Below are 18,210 nucleotides of genomic sequence, written 5' to 3' on the forward strand. Positions count from 1 at the left end.
CTTTCTCCCCAACCCCGAAAACAATAAATCAATCAATTCCTATTTGTCACATAGGTCTTAGCTATTTCTCTTGTTCTCACTTCACTTTCATACAGAAGCAGTGAAACTTTGACCTTTTTCTAATGCTGACTAAACCTCCAAAATCTTGGTTTTTTTCCAACTAATACTCTCCCACCTTTTATTATTTATTTCCATCTGTAGTGACACTAGGACCCCCAGATGCCTTCATAGTGTTGCTTATGGCTTTGTAGTCCCGCATGAGTAGCCACTGTCATGCTTCTGCCACGTACTTTGCTATGCCCACCTCCTCAGCCCCAGCGCTGCCTGCACACGCTGTCAGCGCTTCCCACGGCAGGGGGGTGGGGGGGTGGGGTGGGTTCAGCTGCTCATTTCAGCTCCCTCTGCTCCATTGCTTTCTCATGACAAAGTTCATCCTGCTTCCTTCTCAACAACGCCTGATCTGTGATCCTATGAAGTGTGCTTTTGGGTGAGAGTGTGTCTGTGTGTGTAGTCACAGTAGGGAGAAAACTGATTTCATGATTTCCTTGAACAAATTGGCCCGTTACATTTGCTACCCTTTATAAAACAAAAAACAAAAATGTGTCATTTCGACAACGTGGTTGATATATTTTTTTTTTTTAATCTCAAAAGGGGTAATGGGAATTCTATAATGAGACATTGATGTAATTTCTGATCTCAGTTGAAAAATATGATTTTGCTTTGTGTTACTTTTACTTTCCCTCATTTATTTATTGAAACTATAAACAGATGACAGTGGTAATTCAGATAAAAATTTGGGTCCAGCAGGGAAAGGGCACTGCTGGATCTTTGAGCAGTGCTTGGATATGAAAGCTTCTAAAGCTTAAAAACAATCCCTATTTGCCCGCTATGCTAATTTGGTGCCATTTTGGTAATATATGGTGGTTATTCATGATTCAAGTCAGTGAATACGCTTTCTGCTGGTTTTACATGACAGATACTGAAATCAAAATAAGCATCAAACAAGAAAGTACAGATATAAATGTGCTTGGAAACAAGGATACTGTTACTGAAGAGGACTTGGATGTTTTTAAGCAGGCCCAGGAACTTTCTTGGGAGGTAAGGCCAGGATACCACATTATAGCAACAAGGATAATATGTGAGTTTTACATAGATGACCATTATGAAATTACTGCTTTGATTTGATAGAAAATCCCCCTCAAAATCCTTTGTGGTCCTTTAACTGTTATCATGATGGTTTTTGTGGAAGAAGATATAGGTTCAAAAGCAGTGGCTCTGTAGACTTTTCTGTACTCTCAAAAGTTGATAAGGGCTCAGCTGGTCTCACAAAAGGTAACAGCAGCTGAGGCAGATTTGGGAAGGTGCTTCTAGGTGTGAAGGACTAGATTTCTGATTATTTTTGCTGAAATTTAGAAAATAGTTTTAAATGGTTAAAAAGAAGAACATCACGTTTAAATTTACCAGTCCATCTTCCAACACAGATGGTCAGCCATATGAAAAATGTCTTGTAATTTTAACACTTTGGCATTGATTAAGGCAATATTTTGTTGCATGATCAGCTATAATCACTTTTAGTTTCATTGTCCAGTAATTTATTTAAATGTTCCCACTTAAAAGAGTAACTCTAGTTAGTTTATTGTCACCAAAACATTGAAAGGTAAGGCTTTGGGACTTCCCAAAAACAGATTTATAATGAAGTATGAATTTTTTATGTCAGTAGACCACATTTAGTTTCTTTGGCAAACTATTCACAGAGCGACTCCCTATCCTACCTAACCCACCTCACTTTCTTTTTTCTGGGGGGAGGGGGATAGCAGTAGTCTCTTAAGCTTTATTTTTCGTAGCAGCCACTTGGGCTAAATACTTCTGATGGTTTCTTATTTAAGGGGCTATTGGATACTTCCATTCCTCATTCTGCTCCTTCAGTATGCTTTGTAATTGTTTTCATTTGGCTAGGATAAATGTCAAAAATTCTCCCAGTCTTTGAGATGTGAAGTCCTTAAATATTATCAAATTTCCAGCCTACTTCTGGCATTCATAGGTAGACATGATGAACAACAACAGACCATTATCTGAATCATGTAAACATTTAAGCCCTTCCTTTCTTTCCAACACAGTAACACCGGCATTTCATTCAAGAACATTTCTTGTCTGTATCAGGCACTGTGCTAGACACTGGGAATAACACAGTGAATCAGGAAGGCAAAGTTCTTAACCTCGTGCTTGGAGTGAGGGGAGTAAAGGAGATGGATATTAAAATGCAGACTTTCACAATCTTAGGATTGTGATTTCACAATTTTGGGATCACTGGTAGTTCATGGAGGAACAGTGCTCATGGAGGAACTGTAAGAGTGTGTAACAGCCATGTCATCTTATAATTTACTCAGTTATAATACATTGTACCAGATCATGAAATTCAGTTCAATAGACATTTTTATGTATTTACCTTTGTACTCATTTCCTGTCTTGGTAATACTGTTTCTTAGGGTATTAGTTTGTTTGTATATGAATCTTACACTGAATTTATTATTTTACAAGGCCCTATGATGTGTTTTCAACAACCTGAAAATTCACAATTAAAATTAGTGTTCTGTTCTTGATAGGTTTTCATATCCACTAGTGAAAGAACCAAAATGTAAGTGAATAAATTCTCTTCTAATACATGTATTTTATTTCCTTCCTTTTCTTTTTCTCTGACAGAAAATAGAGTGTGAAAGTGGGGTGGAAGACTGTGGCCGGTACCCTTCTGTAATAGAATTCGGGAAATATGAAATCCAAACCTGGTACTCCTCGCCTTACCCACAGGAATATGCAAGGTAATGGAATATCCTGGAAGGTCTATAACTTTAATGTCATGTATGTGAGGAATGGGAATACTCAGTTCTAAAGCAAGAATTAGATGATTTTTTTAGGACATAAATTTAGATCGTCGAATCCAAGTGCTTCCAAGTCCAAGACTATTACTTTGTGCCAGCATCGTTTTATACTAGTATTCACTGTTCTATGTAAACTCCTTCCACTCCTTTGTTACACAGGCATTGTAAATTTTTCCTTTTAGCTTTTAAGACCATGCTTTCTCTCTGGTTAATTGGACAACTGTTCTTTGTGTTTGAAACCAAATAAGGAGGAAAAAACCTAGCCATTGTAAAATACTTGGTAGTTTCTTCTCAGTTGCCCTTTTCATTTTCCTAATTAGGCTTGTTAGTTTTCTCTCTGATTTCTGACATTTTGTTTTCAAGTTTTTTACAGAAATGTAGCAGAAGAATGAAAAATCAAAGAAAGTAGGTGGTCGTGGGTAGCCTTAAGAGACCTTTCCCCAGATCTTTTAGAACTATTTGTGACTAACTTGTTAAAAATGAAGAGAAAATAGTGATATTAGAGTCTTCTTTTGTCTTGATTTAAGATTAGCTGTGAAATTGTCTTGAACTAATATATCTAAAAGTGGGTATCTTGTGAACAGATTTCTTCCTTCTGATACATCAGGATACACTTTAATAGTATCAAATGTTTTAGCCTGCAAAGTTTCTGGTAATCTCAAACTTGCTTTTCTTCTAGAATAGATCTTGTCCTTTTCTCTACCTGATGGGTGGCTAACCCGTCATCTACTAGAGAAAATGAGGAGGGTGTTTTTAGAAGTTCAGTGGCAGAGTAAGATTCAGGAGTCTTGGTTTCTCTTTCCAGCTTATATCACTTGCCTAGGTGTTCTTGAACAATTTTTTTAAAAAATACTTAGGAGCTTTAGTTTCTATGGATAATCATAAGTCATATGTTCTGAGAGCTTTGAGTAAAATTTGTATATAACTCCAAGATTTGAAGTTACTATTATCTGAGTCTGTAGCTAATTTTCCCCCAAATCATTCTATCCTTTCCTATACCCCAAAGACCTAGAAAGTGCTTCTAAACATTTTCTTACAATACTAGCAATGTGTTTAAATGTGATCGGGCACACATTAAAAATGTTACAATTTTAAAGGTGGAGAAAAAGTCATCATGGGTGAGAAATCTGTGTAATGTTATTCAGAGTCAGTGGAATTGGTAGAAACTAAAATCTTTTTGATTTTTCTACATTTATTGTCATATATATTTATGATAATAACTATATCCATAAATGGAAATTTTAACAATTAAATTCCAGGACTTCTCTGCCTTATAAATCATTTTTTAAAATAATGAATTCACTTTCCTCCGGGTAAAAGACTATTACAGTTACACCACTGACCATATATACTGTTGAAACTATGACATGAAATCTGAAATTTGAAAAATGTGCATGGTTATCTGACAAGAGGCCATCTTTATTGTCACTTTTCCGAGTAGTGGTTCCAAGTCTAAAAACCTGTCTGTTTGTATGACATTTCTAAGGAAACAAATTATTTGTTCACAAAATAATGGCAGCAAATATTATTTTACTGAAAAAAAATGTAAGGTTTGTACATTCTCTTTACTACTGGCTTTCTTTTTTTTTTCTTCTTTTGAAACGATTTCTTTCAAATACTGTTGTAGAGTCTTATTATGATTTGGAGAAAATTGAACGATGTTTAATATTTTTTTCCCTGAACAGTATAATCAACCTGATAGATTCTTTGATTTTAAAATTTTAACAGATTACCAAAGCTTTACCTGTGTGAATTCTGTCTTAAATATATGAAAAGTAAAAATATTTTGTTAAGACACTCAAAGAAATGTGGATGGTTTCATCCTCCAGCAAATGAAATTTACCGAAGGAAAGACCTTTCAGTATTTGAGGTAAGCATGTGTAAATAAAAAACTCAGCTTGTGATACCTAGTACTTACAGTTGTTGATTATGTACTGATTTGTTTCTAGAAGGTACACAGTATATTCGATTTCAGCATTCAAATTCAGACTGCTCTGTAAAATATCTCCATGTTTTGGAATGTTTAACCATATTGAGCAACCATTTAGATTGATGATGAATTCCTACTTCATCACATTAACTTTTTTGTCTTCTCCCAAATCCCTGTCTGCACCAGATATATTCACCAGTGAATTTATGATCTTCTCAGCTCTTTGTAAATTCTACTTTCTTTGGCAGGAGAAATTAGCTTTGTTCAGCAGCTCCAGCCAATGTCTGGCAGGTGCTCACTCTTCCAGGGAATTGAGCAGCTGTACATATCTCCTCAGTACACAACCACCTGTGTTTCCATCCATTTCTTGGCAGAGTGGATAATCCTTTTGGTGAGACCCCAGCAGATGTTGGGACTGCCCCCCTCATCTGGAGAGATGGCCACCCCTGGAGAAATCTGCTGTTCACAGGAACCCCTTGTGGCCACGTGTCTGTCATTGTGGGTTCTTAAAGACATTTTGTGTTTTCACAATTGATTTAGTAGCAAAGGTCTTTGCCTGTATACCGTTTCATTGTTTAATCATGTTCTGTTGTCAGTTTCAAGGATCCAGTTGAGCTGTGTCACTTGTGCCTTGAGGAGACCATGCCTCTCTTTTGTGTTATTACCTGTTCTCGGGGATCCTTAATTCTCTCCTTTATTCTCGTTACTCCAGTTGAGCACTTCCATTGCCCTGTCTTATTTTCTTCTGTTACCCATCTTGGTGCATTGTTTTCATGCATGGGTGCTCAGAACAAGCCTTCCTTACATAGACGTGATGTCTTTTTTTTCTCTGAAATACACTTTTTCCTTAGGTTTCTCTATTTTTGAGTTGTTCCGACTGAAATTTATTATCCTGCCCCACATTTCACTTTAGTTCTGGTCTGTAATGTCTTGCATATATTTAATATTGGGAAGAGTCACACATAGGTTTCTCTTATTGTCTAAACTACCTCTCGCAGACAAGACAGGGCCCACTACTTGTTCCAAAGGCTGATCAGAGAACACAGTAACTCGAGCTGCACCTTAGCGTTTTTTAAAGACCCTCTTCCTTGTTATATCAGGCTCTTTTGATAAGCCTAAAGGAAGGAAGGGTATTGTTGCTGGGAAGATTTAATAATATAGTAGTTCTTAATAAAGGGTAGGCAGAGGGTTTCTCAGCCTGGGCACAATACACTTTTCAGCCTAAATAATTCTTTGATGTAGGGGCACCCTGTGCATTGTTGGGTGTTTAGTAGCATCCCTGGCCTCTATACTAAATGCCAGTAGCAGCACATTGCTTCCAGTTGTAACAAGCAAAATTTCCTCCAGACATAGCCACTGTCCCTTGGGAGTCAAAATCACTCCCATTGAGGACCCCTGGGCTAGAGGGAGATCTGAATGCAAGTTGCGTAGTCTTGGGATGCTACTTAGTCAGCCCCACCTAATTGAGTCAACAGAGCTATGTTCATTTTAAGTAACTGTTAAGTAAATTAGTATGAATCTGCTTGTGGGGTTGAAGCTCTCATAAATCCTAGGAGAGTCTTCCAGTCTCGTTAGGCTGTTAAGAATGGTCTGCTATTTCAGGGCAGGTGCTTTTGAACCCTAGCCAAGATGAGAGGGGAAAAATGAAAAGCCAATTAGTAAAATTTATACATTTATACATAAAAATATTTGAAGGAATTGGATTATCTGTGCCAAGATCCCTAGTCTAGAATCCGAGTTAATACTTAGAGAACAGCATGTAGGAAACTTTTCTCTTAGCAGTTTCCTAAGTAACTTATAAAATAAATGAAGAGTAATCATAAATTCCTATTTTCTTGTCTTTATCCCTCTTTAAAGCATGGATATTAGACCTTACACAGCTGATAAGAATTTGCTTCAGCATCGTCCTCTCTCTGTTTTTCTGCTTCATGGACACATACATCTCTGTCTTTCCTTTTTGTAATGTCCTATCATTTCCAAAAGGACCATACTCTCAAATACATAAAAACTTCCTTTAATTAAAGAGAGAATTGTATCCTCTGTATCTGTTGCCCATATTTGATTATGTTGCTATGTGTGGGACCTAGGTTTCATCCAAGGGAAATAGTTATATGAAGTCTAAAAATAATTTGTGCAATATGAGAACCTGTATGGTCCACAGGAGACTGGAGAATGGTCAAGTTCATTGTTACAGAGCTCTGGTTAGCAAATATCCATTTCCCCTAAGAATAGTGCTAGGGAAATTCTTGAATCTGCTGTGCTTTTGGTTTTCAACATGTAACTACATTTGATCAAAGAAATTGGCATCTGTGCCTAGCCTCCTGTCTATAACTATCAGTATCACAGCTTGATTCTTTTATTTTGAAGACAAGTAGACTGTAATCATGGTACTTATTGTAGGTTGAAATTCATCTCACTTTCTCAGTAAGTATTCCCAACATAGAAATTTGATCTCTTCCAATTATATTTAAAATGATGCTTGGGATAAAACCAAAATGGAATCCTCTTTTGCTAATCTACACTTCTGAGGAATCAGAATAATACTGTTCATTTATTTCATTTTTACATGAAGTCCTTTTGAAAACAATGTAAAGTTTAACTTCCTTGAGCAGTATTTTGATGTGTTGACATTTCTTTAATTCAGATTTACTTCTTTCAAACAGAGAAGACATGCCTGATCATTTTTTACTTGCAATACATTACAGTTAAAAATGACTCTTTCACTGGTGCTTTTGGCTCTCTTCAGGTAGCTTAAAGAGAAATTTAAGCTAACTTAAATTAAATTAAAGCTAACTTAAATTCACCCTAATTTAAGAGAAAAAATGGAATTTTTATTTGCCAAGTGACAGCTGTTTTCTGGTTGACTTTATATGTGCTTAATGGAGTATTTTAATCTCTCAGTTTGGGATTTGGAAATAAAATTATATACTTTCCCAAATATCATATAAAAATGATTTTATATTGAGCAATATTTTTATGTTAAATAATGTTGTCTGTTTCTCTTTGCTAGGTTGATGGGAATATGAGCAAAATTTATTGCCAAAACCTTTGCTTGTTAGCCAAGCTCTTCCTGGACCACAAAACGTTGTATTATGATGTCGAGCCATTCCTTTTTTATGTCCTTACAAAAAATGATGAAAAGGGCTGTCATCTGGTTGGATACTTCTCTAAGGTAAAACAAGAGCCAGTATGACCTTCATTTTCGTATTCAAAATGTTTTTGGGAGAGCCCAGTTCTTTGAACAAGGCCTTTTTTTATGACTATAATTTGAATAAGTGACACATTCTGCAAAGCTCGGGTTCTTGTTCAGAGCTTATTAAGACAAACAAACAGTAAAAGTTGTGCCTAGAAAGTGTGTAGAGGACCTCAGCACAGTTTGCTGCTGTCTTGACTGTCAGCAACCATGTAATGTTATAATTGCTGCCTTGCAGACCACCTAGCATCTTTGATTTTTTTTTTTTTTTTTTTAATGTTAAGCTTATTTTCCTTTCCCTCCCTAAGTGGTGTCAACCTGAAGGTTTCAGAGTAGTGTAGCATTTAAGAGATGGTTCTCATTTCTCCTCACTGTATTCCCTCTGTGGTCATCAGTATCGCAGTGAGTTGGAACGTTGGCATTTGGACAGTCAAGGTGATATAATGACTGGGTTTACTCATTTGTCTTTTACACTCTATGCTATTGTTTTAAGATCTAAAGCAGCCTCGCCTTGAGAAAGCCTGAGTATCTCCAGCTGTTAATACAGGGAAGCCCTTGACATATTGAGTGGTTACAGTTTGTCTTTTTTACTCACATTCCTCTGTTCAAAGGCTTCTGAAAATAACTCATAGGCAATAAGGAAAAACTGAGTCAGGTAATAAGCTTAACTTTTCTTAGGCACCTACAAGATAGTTTAATGTGCCAGGGTGGTAAATTATAAGATTTCTATGCACACGGTAAATGATCTGAACCCTGTATTTTATTTATTTTATGATACATTTTTGCATGTTGAGTAATAAATGAATTTTAATGAATCTTACATAATGTAAATGGAATGCTTTACGGAAGTGTCATTTTCATGGAATATCAAAAGATAGAATATATATGAAGGTCCTTTACAAACTGCAATTCTTCTAAATTTGAGATTCAATCCAGAAGTCGTAAATGAAACTGTGAATGAGTGACAGCATTCATGAGAAATAGCCTCAGTATTTTAATCCACACATTTGGTAAAGCTCCAAAACAACAAAAAAGACAAAGTTAATTTGCACATAACAGATTCAAAAGATGACAGAGCATTAACACAAGATAAAACAATAAATAGGAAATCTGCTTATATAATGTGTAAAATATCTTACCTTTGTATAGGTTTATAAAAATCGTTTTCTCCAATCACTCAAAAAGAATAGTGGTCATGGGGTGCCTGGCTGCCTCAGTCAGTGGAACATGTGACTCTTGGTCTTGGGGTTTACATTCAAGCCCCACATGGGGTGTAGAGATTACTTAAAAATAAAATCTTTAAAAAAAGGAGACAAGAATAGTGGTCATGATTTTCCTTCCTGTTAGAAAATGGCATTTCTTTAAATGTGTCTGTATTTTAATGTAGATGCTTAATGGTGCCTGCTGTTTTTGGTCCTGCCTTGTCTCAAGTTGGCTTCTGGATCTAGAGTTGATGGTGTCTGTTAAGGTTTTAGTCTCTGCCTCTCTTCTCCCAGGGGACCCACCATCATACTTAGAACAAGCTAAACTTTTCTCATTTTGTCACAGCTTCTTTTACAGCATGGCAGCAACTACTGTTATCTCTTACTGTACATGGAAAACTCATTCTTTGGCAGTGATGTAAAACAAAAATCTAAAAAACAAGCATTTAAAAAGTCTAGGTGCATGCACATTAAACCATATTGTAATGTGCCATTTGGAGTGTGAAGGACTATGGCCCTTTGGGGTTATACTTAAACCAAATTCTAGAGGTTATAGCCAGAGGAATGTCCAAGATGTCCTAGAAGAGTTCAGTGTAAATCATTCCATGCTTTTGACTTCCCAAACAGATAGTAGTAGATGATTTTAAGCAGGAGAGAAAGAAGAAACAGTTATTTTATCCATAGATTAGAATTTAGCTATAGTAACACGTGTTAAAGGGTGGGGTGGGGTGGAGGGGAGGGTTGGACTGTATTACAATGTCTAAAGGAAGGAATGGTTTGGGACCAAAAAAAATGACATAAAGGAGGAATCCTTTCAGTCCACAATACTTGTCTTTTTAGATAGAGTGACTCATTTGTCTGACTTTGCAAAGAATACTAATTACTTGAACCCTTGGCACAATGTGCACATCCAGTGATGGACAGTCCAGTTTCTTAGGGAAACTGACACATGATTTCTTCCTCCTCATTTCTTAGAGACTCCCAAGGACAGCTACAAATGTGCAAGTGTTGGGAGCACATCTTTTTCACAAAGAAGTCTCTAATTCTGCCCTGTAGGGTTTTTTCCACAACAATTTCCTGTGATCTTTCAAATAGGTTCATTAAAGATCTGGGTGTTTTGAAGTTATTCTTTCATGTGGTTAGTACCATTTGTGGTCAGTCTTATTTGTGGTTTATATTTGGCCAGAGCGTTCACAACCTCAAAAGCCTTTTCCAGATCTTCTCGGTGCAGGCTCTGGCTGCTTCTGTGTACTCTCAGTTAAATATTGCTGCTCTGATGCCACATCCTATGAAGATTGCAAATTTTTCCTTAACTATAAGAACTGCTTCCCTCCATATTCTTCTCATTCTTCCTCCTGGTTTTATACTGTTGGTAACATTTTGGCCTCATTTTTGTGTGGAGGCTTTGGGGTTTCTTGTTGCTCTTGTCTTTTTTGTTTTGATTTGTTTTCCTGGTTTGAAACGCAGATTGATTATTTCTCGAGCTTTTTACTTTGAATGTTTATCCATGAGACAGATGTATTTGTGCCGCTCTACCTACACATACACTATTTTAGTTTTCACTGGTCAAGGCAGAAGACAGATGTTACAAATTTGTAAGTTATTTAACAAGGTAGCCAGCTAAATCCTACCTTAACCCCGTGGGTGACTCTCTGGATGGTTTGTTGTTGTTGTTGTTGTTGTTGTTGTTGTTGTTGTTGTCGTCGTCATTGTTTCCCCACCTCCCAAGTTGTCTGAGCAAAGAAGTCATTTCTTGCATAATGTCTGTGTTCGGTTTCATTTGGCTCATATTTACTTGGATTCTTTATTCATATTTTATGGTACCAACTTTCAAGTATAGAAATGCAAATTGAGAGGCATGCCTGGAGTTGATGGTTTGTTGTTAGCTGATAGTTTGATTGATCAACACAGTAGGATTATTCTGCTTGATCCTGACCTAACACATTGGCTCACCTTAGTGGTCTATTGTACAAGGACACTGGCAGGTGCAGGGAATTGCCCACTTCAGCAGAGCTCTGACATACTTGATCTGTTTCTCCTTCCCTCAGGAAAAGCTTTGCCAGCAGAAGTATAATGTCTCCTGCATAATGATCATGCCCCAGCACCAAAGGCAAGGATTTGGACGGTTTCTCATTGATTTCAGTAAGTGAAGTGCTTTACTCACTTTCATGATCCAGGGAACTGATGGCTGTTAAAGGAAAGAGTAACACATAAAACTTTATTTAACATACTTTGTTGTTTTTATCAACAGATAACAGGTTTTCTTTTTATATTTGCATAGGTTAGAAAATCTTCCTCAAGTGAAAAATGTACTGCTGCTCACTTATTGTGCTCTAGGAAATTGAGACTAGATTTCTCAGCAGTGTCACTAGCTCACAAAGCCATTACCCTGAATGAACCGGCAGAATTACATTCCAGTCCATGGTGCTCATGCTCATTAGCACCAGAAGAGGCAATTATTTGTGATTAAAGCTAAAGGAAGTATTATTTAAAAGGATTTTCACCTTTCTAAAATTTTACCTATAATCTTATCAGTACAGAGCAAGAAAGGGATATCTGTATTTAGAAAAACAATTCTTTAGGTGGCTTATCCGATGAGCCTTTGTACTAGAAATAACTACCTTGTTTTGTTAATTTCCCTTTTTTATTATAGAAATTATTACAATGTTTTATCTAGAGGTTGCCCAAGAAATTATTTTTTATACACAATTGTATCTTCAGAGTCTCTTCGATTAAAATTGGAATCCTCTATAAAAATATGCACAGGATAATGTAAAAAATATTGGTAGTTTTTCCTCCTTGTTTATATTATGTAGGGTATGTAAATGTAGTGCTAAGGCGACGTATGAAGAATTGATTCAAAATATCCAAGTAACACAAAGGCCAGGTATCTCATGATAATAGTAATTTCTGACCATGTAAAAATCTGTCACTAGGAACGGTGTGCTCCTTCATTAGCAGATTGTAGTTTATCTGATTTTAAACGGAAAGAAGGAAAATGTAGGAAATGACTTCATCTTCATAAGGTGCATATCACATGCAAAAACCACAGTGTAAATATGCTCGAGGAAAATCATCAAGAAGTAATGTTGAGTTCAAATCTATATTATAAGATACTGAAATATTAAAGCTGGGGTATGAAATGACCATATAGTAGTTTTGGACTGATTTGCACACTTTATTGACATTGAAGGATATTGTTCTTTTTTTTTTAAGTATTTTTTATTGACTATTTTTATATATTCAGATAACATTTCTAGTTATTAATTAATTATCTTAGTCTTATTTTTTGTTTCCTGATCTAGTTATCCTATGGAGGGCCATCTTACTAGGAGTTTACCATTTTTATCTTACAGAGTTCTAGGTGCAATCACTTCTATGGGCAAGTCCCTTTTTTTGTGTGGCCACAATTTAGAAGCTGTTCATCAACATTATAGTTTCTAATGTGCATAGCAACCATCTGAGCCTTAACCTTTTGATACTTTGAGTATCTGCATGCCCACGGAATAAGGCAAGCTCCTTGGCTCAGTGTTCAAGGTCTCCCAACACCTAGTTCCAGCCAGTTTTTTGAAGTGTTTTCATGGGCTAATCTCTTTTTCTGTAGATTTTCTGAGCATGTTTCCATATTTCCGTTCTCTGTGCAATCCCTTCCCTGAAATGACCACTTTTTCCTTCTCCAGCCTCAGTCTGTTCAGAATCCTACCCATTATTTTTTTTTTTTTTTAATTTTTTTTTTTCAACATTTTTTATTTATTTTTTGGGACAGAGAGAGACAGAGCATGAACGGGGGAGGGGCAGAGAGAGAGGGAGACACAGAATCGGAAACAGGCTCCAGGCTCCGAGCCATCAGCCCAGAGCCTGACGCGGGGCTCGAACTCACGGACCGCAAGATCGTGACCTGGCTGAAGTCGGACGCTCAACCGACTGCGCCACCCAGGCGCCCCAGAATCCTACCCATTATTAAGAGCCACCTCAAGAGCCTCTTCTGCTTGATCCCACCTCTTGGAGATTCATCTCATTCCCTTCTTGGCTCCATATCTCTGGCATAGCACTTAGACTCAATTCCTGCTTTTGTGGTGATAACTGATGTTGAATGTCATATTTCCAACTCACTGTAAACTCCTTGGGTAACTTCTTTGCTTTCAGTAGGACAGTACAGTCAATAATCTGCATTGGATGTATTTTTTTCTTGTTTTGAATTGAATCTCCAACGTGATATATGGTCACTGCCCACAATAACTTTCCACCTAAAATTAAAAAGGCACTAGTACTGACTGGATAAAAGTGCAAGTCTCTAAATATGGTAGCATCTTATTTGTACAACACAATCTGGTAATGAGGCGTTTTATTTTACATAAGAGAATAACCCAAGAACAAAGACATTCCCTTCAAGTACTAAATCTTTATGTTAGCCACTTTAGTGAAAACTGTATTTGAATCTGCCCTGTAATTTTAAACAGGAACTATGGAGCCCATTGGAACTTTTCTGGATTGCTCAGGGCCATCATGACAAATGCCATCCATTAGGGTGTGCCCGGGTAGTACAGTGCGGAGGGTATATTTTTAGATTTTCTCTTTCCTGTACCCTTGACATTGCCCCTAACATGAGATTGGGTTAAGGAGTGTGGGTGAATGATTTGAATGAAGTTGGAAAGGAGTTGGTGTTATTCCTTCAGAGGAATGGAAACTAGGGGACGGATTTTATAATACTCAAAAAATGGGAACTGGTGTAAGCCCAATAGAAATTAAATTTAAAGCCAAAAAAATTCCTTGGTCACAAAGGTTTTAAAGAAGATAAAGTAGGCTGCTGAAAAAATTGCATCTCCTTCTTTGGAGTTACTTAAAATAATGGTAGATAAATATCTTCCCAGAATGATTTAGATCCAATCTTACAGAGTAAGGAGATAAACCCCATGACCTCTCATAATCCTTGTCAACCTCATAATTAATTCAGAACTCAGGGCAAAACAGATAACCAAGGTTACTGCTTTTCTAAAATGTGCTATGTTTTTAAGTTCCTTTGAATGGTTAGATTTATTTTATTTCTATTTTGTACATGAGCCTGAGGGACTTTTGGTCAGGGGATATATTTTCAGTAATTCAAATAAAGTTGTAAGGCAGGAAAATGTTTTGTCTATAGTAACTGCTAGTTTAGGAAGCCAAAACGAGATAGCAGTAGGAAGAAAGCTGTCGCTGCCCACTTACACAAAGGATTAGAGATACAGGTGCAATGCATTGTGTAGTGTGTATGTAAAGAACTGCAAATCCAGAGCTTTGAACACTATTCTCCAGGATAGTCCAAATAGGAGGAATGGTCATGTATGGGATCAGATGCTGCCCTTGGAATAAGTTGTTTTCTCACTCTTCCCGGGACAGCCTGTCTCCAGTTTATCAGAGCATGGCTCCCCAGTACGTCATTTGCAGAACTTGGCCAGAGTGATTTAAGGGTACCAGCTCCCAGCCTGCTTATAAACCACCTCATGGGTTTTGTGACTCTTTGCTCAGAACTTAAGTGGGAAGTGAAAGGAGTGACAAGGTTGAAGCTGGTAGCACATCTCTTTCTCCTGGAATCTGAGATTCCTTCTCTTAGTCAGGAAATTTTTAAGTCCTCCCCATCTCTGTCCACACGCACATACACACACACCTCAATCATGAGTTCATACTGTAACCTTGCATTCCAGATCAACACCACCACACGGTTTTATTCTATCTTTCCACATTTCCATATTTGTAAGTCTCTTCTCTGACAGTGAGAAACTGGACTTGCAATTATCCACAACATATTTCCTTATGTGCTCAGCCCTAGACTACACATTAAGTAGTTGCAGAATTGCTTACTCATACCATCTAGAAATCCAAACCTCCTAACTAGAGGTCAATATTTGTATATGGGTTTTTCTTTTTTTTTTCAACTTTATGTTGAGTGTATTTAGTCAAAATACTGTGTTCAAATGTTACTTGACTTCATTCTTTTTAATTTTTCCACCTTCAGTGTATTCATTTGAAATATAGTTAGGCTTATTTGTTTGTTATCCACATTTCAGTTTTTTTCTCTGTCTTTGTTGCCTTTTGTTTTGAAAACATAAAACATGATTTTCAAAGTTAAAACTGTATTAAAGGGTACACTCAGAGAAGTGTCACTTCCCTTCTTCATTCCCTCTACCCACCCCCAGCCCTCAGTTCTTTCCTGCAAAACACCAGCCTCATTGGTTTCTCTTTTATCCTTCCCATGTTTCTTTTTGTACAAATGAGAAGATGTGTGTTTTCTAATTTCTCCTCCTTTCTTACACAAAAGTGATCATACTATAGATAGTCTTTTACAGTTTGCTTTTTTCCACTTAACTGAAAACCCTGGCTCACTCCATTACTACTTCCTAGGGATTTTCTTTCTGTCTTCTGTAGCTGCATGGTACTCCAATCATGTGGATGTCCATAGTTTATGCACCTGCTCCCCTGAGCATGGGCATAGAGGGTGTTTCCAGTATTTCACAGTTTTAAAAGGGTGCAATGAGTAGCCTTGGGCACATCCTAATGTAGCAGTTTTAGTTTGTTATGTATACTGTTGTTTAGGACTCTGCTTGGCTGGGCAGTAGATAAGCTGATAATGAGTTGTCTTTTACTCAGGCCTGCAGAGCCAGAACCCTGCCTGGGGAGCAGGATGCAAAACCCGTCCTCCTCAACTGACCCAGTGAAAGCAAACTGATTCAGCAGTAGGTTGCAGAATGTTGTGCCAGGTAGTGGTGAAAGAAGTTGGCATCATTAACTTACTGGTGTGTTTGTTGTAAATGCACTTATCTGATTCTAAACTGGATAATGGAAGAGAACGAAAAGAGTGACTTCATTTATTTTTTACCTCTTCGTGAAACGTTTGGTGACTAGGGGCACCCTGGTCTACACTCTACTAAACACCAGTGACAAAAATGAAGAAGACGTAGTTCTTTCTGGGTGGTCAAGTTCACTAACAAGTCAACAGTTGCTGGATAGTATGTTCGTATAGTATATATTGGGAGCTCATAAGAAGTTGAATGAAAACATTCCTGACTAAGGGGATCTAAATCATGACCGTGTGAGGAAACACATCAGATGTTTGGGCAACTACGAAAGAAACTCCAGGTAGATGAAATACTTAGATAATTAACAAAAAATGAAAACACAAAAACTTTTAAAAAGTGAAAAAAGGATATAAAATTATATGGTCTTTGGATGGTCAAAGACATCCTAAGCAATAAGCATTAAACCAATGAAAGAAATCACAAAAGAATATACACATGGGATTGACTATATAAAATGGTAAAATGTATTAATATTTAAATGCAACCATAATGGGAAAGACGTTGGCAACGCACATGCCAAACAACTCTTTGATGGCTATAGTATTTAAACAAATATTTATTTTTTTTAAAAAAAAATTTTTTTTTCAACGTTTATTTATTTATTTTTGGGACAGAGAGAGACAGAGCATGAACGGGGGAGGGGCAGAGAGAGAGGGAGACACAGAATGAGAAACAGGCTCCAGGCTCCGAGCCATCAGCCCAGAGCCTGACGCGGGGCTCGAACTCACAGACCGCGAGATCGTGACCTGGCTGAAGTCGGACGCTTAACCGACTGCGCCACCCAGGCGCCCCATAAACAAATATTTAAAAGGAAAGGTTTGATAGTGTTAAAGCATAAACCTTAATAGAAAAACGAGCAGACAACATAGAGGACATGAATGCAGAACGCACAGAAAAGGAGCATCCTTGGTGACAGCCACACTGCTGACATGTACTGAGAGTCTCCTATGTGCCAGCCACTTTCCTAAGATTCCTGACCCATCCAACCCTCACAACGCCAGTTGAGACATTTTATTCTTGGTATATGTGTAAGGAAACCAAGGCACAGTTAACACAAACAATAAATAGTGCACCTGCAATTTAAGTCCGAGCACTTGGACTCTTAGCCTCTTTGCTCCAAAGTCTGTCAAGTACAAATGGCGAATTAAAATGTGGGGGGAAATGGTTGGTGATTTAAAAATATAAATTCAAATAACTGAAAGATTATAATTTTTTGCCTACCAAATTAGCAAAGCCTTTAAAATATACCCATATTTAAGTTGACATAGATGGACACTGTTACATTTACACTGGAAAAAGTATAAATTGTTAGACATTTTCCAGAACTTTGACAGTATATATCAAAAACATCTGAAAGGAATTTATTCTAAGAAAATCAACATACTTTAATCAGTATGCATTAATTTCATATTTAATGTAACAACTTGTTTTGTGTTATTTTTTTAAATACTGGACATCCCTCCTCACTTCACCCTCTTCCCCAATTATAGCAATATAAACTCATAGTAGAAAGTTAGAAAAACATAGATAAATTACCAAGAGAAAATTAAACCCCTCAGACTTGTGGTACTCAGAGAGTTAATGTTTTAGTATATTGTCTGTCACAGTGTCATTATTTATTAATAGAAACAAAAACTGAAATAGCCTTGATAATTCAAAGATAAGAGAGAACCATTCCCCTGAGAAAATTGTGGTACATCCATATAATGGAGTATTATTAGCTACTTAGAATTAAGAATTATGTTCTAAAGAATTGTTAATAAAATAACAAGATGCTTATAATAAGCAAATTTCAAAATTGTGTGTGTGCACACACACACACATATATATATGTTCTCAATTGTGTAAAAAGTATACGCAAAGAAAGTAAAGAAACACAGTTCTAGATCATCTCTAGAATTAGAATTACAGGCAATTTTTCTTTTCTTACTCATACTTTTTACTGTAACTAAAAAGAAAACTAAGAAAAATCTGTGAAGGCCTGACCTAGGGGAGTGTGGCAATGAGGCTACATGGAAACAAGGCAGGTATTTTCCTGTTTATTCTGCAGCAGGTAGATCATGTTGCCTTCACTTTGATTTTGAAGATTCACATGCAGCTTTCCTTGGAGTTTGGAGCTCAGCAGGGGTATGCATTAAAAGGAGCTACTGGCATACTGGCATAGTGGGCATACTGT

At 37.0% G+C, this 18,210-nt stretch overlaps 1 protein-coding gene across 5 annotated transcripts in view; it reads left to right on the forward strand.

The window, feature by feature from the left end:
* KAT6B (lysine acetyltransferase 6B) overlaps window positions 1–18,210 on the forward strand; it is a 189,443-nt gene that overhangs the window by 139,434 nt on the left and 31,799 nt on the right. For all 5 annotated transcript variants that reach the window (XM_049645248.1, XM_049645247.1, XM_049645249.1 and 2 more), the window contains 5 exons: window positions 977–1,098; window positions 2,701–2,816; window positions 4,605–4,746; window positions 7,817–7,978; window positions 11,250–11,343. In XM_049645248.1, coding sequence (XP_049501205.1) covers window positions 977–1,098; window positions 2,701–2,816; window positions 4,605–4,746; window positions 7,817–7,978; window positions 11,250–11,343 — 636 coding nt within the window. The remainder of the gene's footprint in view (window positions 1–976; window positions 1,099–2,700; window positions 2,817–4,604; window positions 4,747–7,816; window positions 7,979–11,249; window positions 11,344–18,210) is intronic.

This window comes from Panthera uncia, chromosome D2 (assembly GCF_023721935.1).
Source record: "Panthera uncia isolate 11264 chromosome D2, Puncia_PCG_1.0, whole genome shotgun sequence".
Classification (NCBI taxonomy): Eukaryota; Metazoa; Chordata; class Mammalia; order Carnivora; family Felidae; genus Panthera; species Panthera uncia.